Genomic DNA, 10,000 nt, shown 5'->3' with positions numbered 1-10,000 from the left:
GGTACACAGGAAGATAGTAAGTCATTTTACCAACATTTTTTTTTTTATCCCTTCGATCCAGATGGCATGACACACGTCATGAAAAAATATAGCTTGCGGGGCAGGTGACATGAACATGCCATCATGGGAATATGTAGATGTGGGGACGACACAACTTGCTGTTGTGAGCATTTTCACTGTGGGCCAGGATAAAAGCCTCGCCAAGCCTGCACAAACCTCTTGGAGGGTGATTAGACTCATTTGGCATTTAGAAAGAGGCTTGTGCATTATTTCCCTTGATAAACAAGTGTGGAATGTGGTGTCTGTCAGCCATGACTGGAAGAATGCCAGTTCCAGGGAGGATGCCATTTCCATACTCAGCATCCTATTACTAGCTGCCATGATAGGTTGTACAACAGAAAATTGAAAACTCCAAAAGAAAGAAAGAAAGAAATAAAGAACACAAATTACAAAATGTTTTTTTTTTTTCTCACTGTGTCATGGACTATTTAGAGGAATGATATGAAGTCCGTGGAATGAGAAAAGTCTATCACCATCTGGATGGTGATAGATAAATATGGACATTAGAAAATGGCAGAAAAATAAAACCCCTTATACACAAAAAGAGGAAATAACATTACAAAGGAGAGGCAAAGAGTATTGTCACCAAACACGAGTGTTTGCATGCGCCTGACCTACAGGCCATACACCCGTTCGAGCAGCCATACATGTGAGCCTAATACTCGTATTTTAAGCAATGTGATTGCTGTGAAGCAACTAGATACAAGGGGTTAATAGTTTAGAACAGTGGTTCCAACCCCATGGTTGCGCCTAAAATGAGGGTCACTAGGGTTTTTCTGAGGGTTGCCAGAGGGTCTTAAAAGAAGAATAAAGGAATCCATAGCTGGGTATGTCAGTAAAAGTTAATGTTTTTATTACCACCAGTTTATTGAAACTCAATATGTTGGTAATATAAACCTTTAAAAGTATAAGATAATGTAAACTAATATACATCTGTAAGTATAACTACCATGAAAATGGTTGGATATCTTACTACATGTTCACACATTTTGGATTGTTAGCCCAGGCTTAGACTGTCTATATCTGTCCTTTGATGAGCAGTAATAAGATGGTAATACATTGCTTTTCTTGCACAGACTCCATATCATTTCTGGAGGTAGTCTACAACTCTGTGCAATAGCAATAAGAACTGGTAATATTGTATCATGTGTAATTTTCTACATTATCTTATTATTCAATTTTCCGTAATACACCCTGCACCGCCTGTTATGGCTGGCAGAAATAGGAGGCTGACCCTACAGCCAGCCCTCTTCCAGCCATGGCTCAAGGATGGGACATTCCACCCTCATTTACCTGTGGAAATAATGCAAGAGTCCCTTCCTTAATGGCCACAGAGACTTATCTTCATCCAAAAGCTTTGAGTACTCATGACGAGTCATTCCCGTCACCTGAGATCTCAGCCAATTTTTTTTTTATGATTTTTTCAAAGCATGACTGTCACTTCAGCCAGATTCAAAGGGTTTAATATCTCATCAATTTCATATAATATATATCTGATCATCACATTATTTCAGTCATTCCCGCATGGTGACATGTGGAGTATTAGAAAGAGGTTACAGAGCTTTTGGAAAAAATACTATAGGCCAATATGTAAGGCATTCATCATAACAAGGAAATACATTACCTTTAATTAGTTGAATTTATGTGCTTGGTAGTCTGCATATGGATCAAATTCTGAGCATTAGGCTTACTTGAGTAGTGACTCTCCCAGGTAAATGGTTTGTTGGCATTGCTCAAAGGACACTCATGTGCATCACCTAGATTCCTTGCCTCCTCTTTGCAATGTCATTATATCCTTTTGAGCAAAAGCAATTTCTTTTCCATTTTGTTATTTTCCAAGGTATATATTTGCCACTTGTTATGCTGTATCAAGTTGGGTATAAACTGTTTTCAATGAATAGACTTCCTATTATCTCTGATGGTCGGCTACAATACAACTCTGTACAGTAACAATATATATAAGTAAAATAGAGCTATTTAAGTAATCTTTAATATTTTTGTATAATTCAGTTGTCTGTGACATCTTGCACCACTGGTCACAGTATGCAGGAATAGGATCCTGAGCATGCAAATAGCGTCCTCCCTGGAGCCGGCACTTTCCCGGCCATGACTCATTGTTTACTGATGGACATAATGCAAGTCTAATCATCCTCCAAGATCTTTGTGCAATCACGAAAACACGTCATTTACATCTCCCTGGCCCTCAGCCAAAGGTTTCAGTGATAGTACATTCCTGTAACAGCCCCCTCTGCCAATTTTCTTTTTTTTATGACTGCACATTCCTGTTGTCCAGCCCTTTGCCAATTTCTTTTCATGACTTAACTGTCATGTCACCCAGATCCAGACAAAAAGTAATTAAACGGATTGTATTTAAAACACATTCCAAAGAAGCTTAAATACTCTTTAAACCAAAATTTCCATATAAAGTCAAAGAGGCAGAAAAGAAGAAAGAAAGAAAGAAAGAAAGAAAAAAAAAGAAGAAGAAGAAATAATGAAGTAAAGAGAAGACAGAAAAGATAAATCACTTACCCAATGTTTTTTATCCACCTCTTCATCAGCGTCCCATTTTCGCGTTAGGAAAGGAAATTTTGCACTTATTATTTCACCGTCAAAGAACGTAGTTAAAGTGGGATACTCTTCCGTTAAGCCCTTGATCTTAAGGTATCCGCAGAGGTAGGAGTTTGCTTCATCCACGTGCTGCAAATAGAAGAAATTATTATTCATTCAAAAGTCAGTTCAAGTTGTCCGTGGCAGGAAGAATATTTAAATGTATATCATAAAATGTATATTGCAAAATAATAGCATGAATCACACTTATCACTTTATCAAAACACAAAAGTTAATATGAAAAAAAAAAAAAAAAAAAAAAAAAAAAGATACGTCAAAAGTGAAAACAAAACAAAACAATATAATGATATTTGATATTTGTAATCAGTATGATAAAAGTTGGGCATCATTTCTCACACGTGCCGAGACTTCTTTCCCTTTCTCACTTCTTGAACAATCTGCTTTATTTTGTGCTATGATTGTCCATACTAGACCCTTCCCAAGGAGGAGGTACGGATTTGCAGCGTATCCTATAGGTGTCAAGATCCAATACCAAAAGAGAGGCCAAAAGTTTACCAAGTTTCATTCCAAATTTTCCCAAACCAACAACCCTTTCAAGACATAGCCTGGCTAGAGATGGGAAGTCACCCTCGGCCATGTGACAGGATCAGTCACCAAGAACCACTAGCTGATGGCCATGATATCAATAATTTAGTGTTTGTTATATATTAACCCATTACCGCCGGTATATTTTTAAGCCGAAAATAAAAGTTTCCGGGAGGCTATAAAATCGACGTGCGGGGCTGGCCCAGCCTCTGCCCACGCGCCGGCTGCAGCCCACTGCTGCGTTGGAGCCCTGATACATATGTGGGATACCTATTATAAGTGGCTTAAATGTTTTTATTGCAATACCTAGTAAGCAACAACAACAACAACAACAACAACAACAAAAAAAAAAAAAAAAAAAATATATATATATATATATATATAAAAAGAAAAATAAATATATAAAAATAAAAATAAATAAGCAAATAAAATAAATAAATAAATCAATAAATAAAATAAATAAAATAAATAAAGATATAAGACTAACTGGTCAATATACTATTATATGACACATTCAAGTCAAAATTTGTAAAAGTTTTTAGTCATCATCAAAAGATTCCCTCCATGAGTGCTCAAATCTCTTCTCATTGAATTTCCCTTATTATAACAATAATATATGATATGAAATATGTGAAATAATGTTGACAATGATAGTGATAGTATTGATAATAGTAATAAAGAATATTAGCTTATGTTTCTAATACTCAAAAACAATCTTTCCCATTTCACTCATTTTTATCAACCCTTTGGCATTGCATATGTACACTATATAACGCAGTTTTATACTATTAATTCTTTTCTGGCATAGGTGGCTTCAGGTCTAGTCATCATAAATATGCCAATTACCACGCAGTTCTTGAATTTTTATAGAGACGAAAAATTTCTAATGCTAGTCTTGTTAACTTATTGGATCCGTTTGACGAGACAATCACCTCATTAAAATAGTTTGGCTGAGGGCCGGTTAACAAGACCATCACCTCATGAAAAGAATTTGGCTGAGGGCGGGTTGACGAGCATATGCTGTTATCAAAATATTTGGATGGGGGTTGGGGTGATGGGATCATGCAGTCAAGAAAAATTTGCCTGAAGGCTGAAGTGACGGGAATGACTCGCCATGAGTGCACAAAGCCCTTAAGGATTAGCTCCAGTGGGCCGTTAAGGAAGGGGCTCTTGCATTAATTCCACCAGTCAATGAGAATGGAATATACTATCTGTGACCCATGACTGGAAGAGCACTGATTCCTATCTCCATGCTCATGATCCTATTCACATAAAAATAACAATATGAAAATATTTAAAAAATGACAAATAACAAAATATTACAGACTCTTATTGTTACTGCACAAAGTTATTGAGTAACTAGAGAGATAATATGAAGTCTGTGCAAGGAAAACCACTTACTTCTATATTCATACACCATATTGTTAATACCATTACTTTATCTTTTCAATGTTACTATTATCATTATCTTTATTACTATTATCATCATTATCATTACCATTACTATTACAATTGTTATTACCATCATCATCAACATTGTCATTATTAGCATCAAAATTATCATTAGACTACTATCATGATTATTGCATCAAAATGATCATTAAACTACTATCATTATTATTGTATGAAAATTTTTGTTAGACTACTTCATCATTATCATCATCATTATTATTATCATCACATCATTTGGAATACTTATGATAATAATAATTGGTACTTGTCTTTCCTGAAAATTCAATGAGTGAGGCCTTGTTGTTCTAACGACTGTGGATAGCGTATGTGTACATGGAGTCCTAGTGTCAACAAGTTAAGCTTGGCTGTCAAATATGACTTTCCACATTTCCTCTCAAAATGGACAAGACATCGAGTCCTCAAGTAAAGAGGTATATAAAATGCCTTGAAAATATAATAACTATTCTACCATAAATGAACACCCAGTAGTTATCTCTTTCTACAACCTAAAGTCAAGATATAAGATGCCCTACACAGTTTTGACTTTCACTGATAGATAGTTTTTAAACTCATACAAATACAAATTACAAGGCTTAACACATCATATCTATGGCTTTTATCATACTGACTGCTCTACAGAAGGATTAAAGATGTAAATGAATGATATCAACGCAGACTACATCTACCAATAAACTGATTGGTAATGGACAGCGCTGTCAAAATTAGCTTTTTGATATATGATAAACTTAATCTCACTATAAGTGCTTTGTGCACCTGTGATGTAACATCCTAACCACCTGTCACTTGGCAACAATTTCCAACAACCAGATGTTCACAATGCAAACCTCCAGCCAAATTTTTTCCCCCCATAAGATGCTCCTGACAGCCACCCCACAGCAGATTTTTTTCTGATAAGACGTTCACATCTTCCAGATCCAAAGGATTAATTTATCATCTGATAAGTAGATAATTTTGATGTCATCTGCCAATTGTGAAAAATATGGAAATGCTTGACAAAGTCCCATATGGTCCTCCAGCGACTAGGTTCATTCTAACTTTCAGCATTAATGGCCACTAGCTAAATTTTTAAACCGGTGTTAACCCTTTAGATCCAGTTGCATCATAGAAATCACGGAGCTGAACACCCGGCAATGGGTTATGCAAGTGGCCAATATCCTGGGCATGTGGCGCACAGGCCGGGCGTGCACAAACACCCATCAGCAGTGACGAGACTCTGTGCCTCCCCTTTGTAAAGTAATTTTTTTCAAACTTTTTTAGCTTTATTGCCATTTTCCAATGTCCATATTTGTCTTTTGATTTGCTTTATCCAGATAGTAATTACTTATTTCCCTTGCACAGACTCCATATCATCTCTCTATGTAGTAATTTGATTATATATATATATATATCATATAAGTAATTTTAAAGTAATTTTCAATTTTACATAATACAACCTATGCCGACAGTCACAGTGTCCAAGAATATGGTGGGCAGCATGCAAATGGCGTCCTCCCTGGAGCCAGCACTCTTCCAGTCGCTGATTATGCACGCTACTTTCTACATTCATTTATCGATGGGAATAATGCTAAAGCCCCCAACTAGGCACCAAATGAGTAAAATCACACTCCAAGAGGTTTGTGCACTTGTGGCCAGTCTTTTCCGTCACCCTGACCTTTGCTCGTGGCGGCATTTTGTGTCACCTGGGCCACAGCCACATCACCCGCCCCACGGCTCAATTTTTTTCTGTGACATGACCGCAACATCATCTAGGTCCAATGGGTTAATACTTAACCCTATGATCCGTATTTTTGGCCAAATGATTTCAGTGACCAATGGGTTAATTCATACTTGAGCTGTCTATCTTTCTTCTCTCATTCATATACACTGTACATTCATTACTTATACATATTCTCTCTATCCGTCACTCAATAATTCATTCATCCTCTTTTTCTTTCTCACTCCATCTCTCTTTCTCCTCTCTCTTTATCTAATAGATATTGAATTCCATGTTAATTACTTGATTAACTGAATTTTCCGGGCCCTCCACTATATTTTTTTTTTTGTTATACTCTAGCCTTTTTCACCATGTCTAAGTTTTTGTCCACAAAACAAATTTGGTAAGAAAATGCAAACATATCTGATGAAATATCAGCCAATTCCATGTCAAACATAATAAAAGCATCTTCCAAAAGAGTGGAGTATCATCAAAGCTTTTCGTGTTTTTCCGAAATTTGAACTTTCTTATGTGGAGACATGCAATTTATGGCTAATTTCTGTAAAAGCTATCAGTTTAACTTTGTATGTTGATGAGAATAATCAAATAACATTAATAAATATGTCTGAGAAAGAAAAAAAGAAAGAAAGAAAGAAAGAAAGAAAATATATGTGTATATATACATGTATATATGTATGTATGTATGTATATAATATATATATATATATATATATATATATATATATATATATATATATATATATATATATATATATACATATGTATATACATATGTATATACATATGTATATATATATATATATACATATATATATATATACATATATATATACATATATATACATATATATATATATATATATATACATATGTATATACATATGTATATACATATGTATATACATATGTATATACATATGTATATATATATATATATATATATATATATATATATATATATATATATATATATATATATATATATATATATATATATATATATATATATATATATATATATATATATATATATATATATATATATATATATATATATATATATTATATATAAGAATGCTACGCTTGAATCTTTTTTTCTTTTTAAATCTAAAAATATCTATAACTGAACCTTAATAGTTCAGCTCTGCCCTTTTATCATAAAGCATATGACGATCAAGCAAAACACCCAAATATCAAAGAAAATCTATTGTGGAACTATGGTTATATTAAAAAAAGAAAAAAGAAAAACGGAAAAAAAATCAAAATTTCCAAATGTTTCAGAGATACAGGAAAAAAAAAGTACATATATAAAATAATATGAATAAAAAATGAAATAAGTAGATGGAATAAATAAAGTGACAAATAGATAAAAAATTACATCTGTCATTTACTACAATAAAAAGTTTAACAAAATTTAAAATATTTAATTTATCTCTACCTTTAAATGGTTTGTTCAATAATGAGACCTAGAAACCTATGTAGGTATTTCCAGGTCAGACCCACCCACCACATCAGACACTCTAATGACAAGACTCGTCTACCTCCAACTCATCGTCAAGTTCCATATACTAACCACTGTAATGCCCGAAGCGCACCCTCCCCTCAGGTGTGCCTGAACAGAAACAATGTCTTCACCTTGGTACGCACAGCAAGATAGAGCTATAAATCGGGAGCACCAAGTGGATTTAGGCTGAGAGCAGCGCTTTCCACAATCTTTTTCCTTCATTTGTGGTGTTACAGTTCGTGTTTGCAGATTATTTCTTGTGCTGATGACTGCAACTTTTTGTCTTCTATATGAATATCATATTCAATTTGCCCAAACTTGTGCATCCACATTATAAAGATTAACCAAATGGAAATTATTACTTGCTAAAAATAAAATTGTCGAGTTTATGTGAATCATGTCTTCGACAGCCTGATGTTGAATTTTGATTTAGCAAAAAAAGAATTATTTCCCTACAATGTATATTCTTGCATGATTGAATCTGTAAACCTCCCTGGTCTAAAGGCTATGTCACACTTGGACTTTTCCCCATTGCTTTTCCGCAGACACAATAGAAACCGTCAACATTTTGGCATGCACAGTCACACTAGCGATGTGAACCAAGGAAACAGACTAACAAAAATTTTAAACACAGCAAGATGGCTCAAACCTCTGTACAGGCTTTGGCGATGATGGACACTATTCTGATTATGTGGTGACGATTTAATGCGAAACACCAAATGTATAATGCTAAATAACACCATCTTCTCACTGCTCTCATTTAGTCAGGGAACAGGGGAAACACGGTCACAAATGTAAACAAACAGGTAAGCAGCTAGTTACCTACTTATATCTGTTATTATTAAATACAAGAGAGAATTTAGCCAATTTTTGAATATTATTTACAATCCAAACTGTCTTTTTGAATTGTTTTATATTATAAATAGATTTTTTTTGCATCACTATAATGATTACCTATTATAGCTTATGATTTTAACAAAAAAGCCCACAAAAAATTAGCCAGCAAAAATGATAATTATCGTTTGACTGGAAATTATCGCAGTCGGCCAATATACCAGCGGTAGGGAGAAAACCACACCGAAACGCGAAAGAACCACGGAAATAGTGCTAGTGTGACACCCCCTTAAGATTGTAGGCCTTCAATTAAAGATCATAGTAAATTTCATATGGCAGACAATACAAATATGAGAATTCTTTTTAGAACCACTGTCATTGTATTCTTAATAAATACTTAAGGTTCAGTCTAAATCATATTTGTATATAAATACATCTACACTCAAACTATTTCTTTATACAAATTACTGGCTCTGAATATCTTTCAAGCCAGAAAGTTCTGATACATTTCAATATTTTATTCTCACGAGCATCTGGAAGTCTATAGCACGTTTGTGGTAGTAATAAATGTATAACTTTTTTTTCTTTATTTGATTTAGTTTACTGAATTAATTTGTTTTTACCCTACATTACAATCATTCCTAATTTTCATACATTCATATCTTTACTAATAAACATCTGGTAATAATATTAATTTGCCTTTTCTCCTATGGTTTTAAAATGAAATCACTTGTATGAAAATATTTTTGGGCCATGAAAAAGTGGGAGAGAAATGTATATATACATAATAAAGAATTATTTCTTTTAAACACAATCCACAGCTCAAAATTTCCACATTTTACTCTTCAGTTCCACTATCTTAGCTGACAAACTATGATATTGCTATATTTTGGGATGGTTAAAGATAAAAAAATGTGTAAATTAACAAACCACCAAACAATTTGTGATTCTGTACATTGTCAATCACACAGGCCAACATACAACAACTCTATCCCCATTGCAATGATTGATAATATCCAGTGATCCCATTTTATGTCTACACCACCATAGTAATTAATGAATGAGACCCTCATTTCCTCCTCCTGAGGTTCAAGCACGGAAATAGAATTATTACTTCCTGATTGAACCACAAGGACGTTGAGCAATTGCAACTTTCACTTACAAATTGCACAAAATTAGAAAGTCGATCACAGATTCTTGTCCATCTATGGTTTACAAGTTCATAATCGCGGGAAATTGAAAGCACGATGGCTATTCCCATT

The 10,000-nt window shown here is 34.0% G+C and overlaps 1 protein-coding gene across 1 annotated transcript in view; it reads right to left on the bottom strand.

The window, feature by feature from the left end:
• Positions 1-10,000, bottom strand: part of LOC113806058 (glucose-induced degradation protein 4 homolog) — a 14,395-nt gene that overhangs the window by 3,891 nt on the left and 504 nt on the right. Inside the window, exon 2 of the mRNA XM_027357164.2 lies at positions 2,590-2,757. Within this exon, the coding sequence (XP_027212965.1) occupies positions 2,590-2,757 (168 nt within the window). The remainder of the gene's footprint in view (positions 1-2,589; positions 2,758-10,000) is intronic.

The sequence above is a fragment of the Penaeus vannamei genome, chromosome 43, assembly GCF_042767895.1.
Source record: "Penaeus vannamei isolate JL-2024 chromosome 43, ASM4276789v1, whole genome shotgun sequence".
In the NCBI taxonomy this organism is placed as follows: domain Eukaryota; kingdom Metazoa; phylum Arthropoda; class Malacostraca; order Decapoda; family Penaeidae; genus Penaeus; species Penaeus vannamei.
Note: the sequence above shows the minus strand (reverse complement) of the source record. Positions and strands in the feature narration are given on the sequence as shown.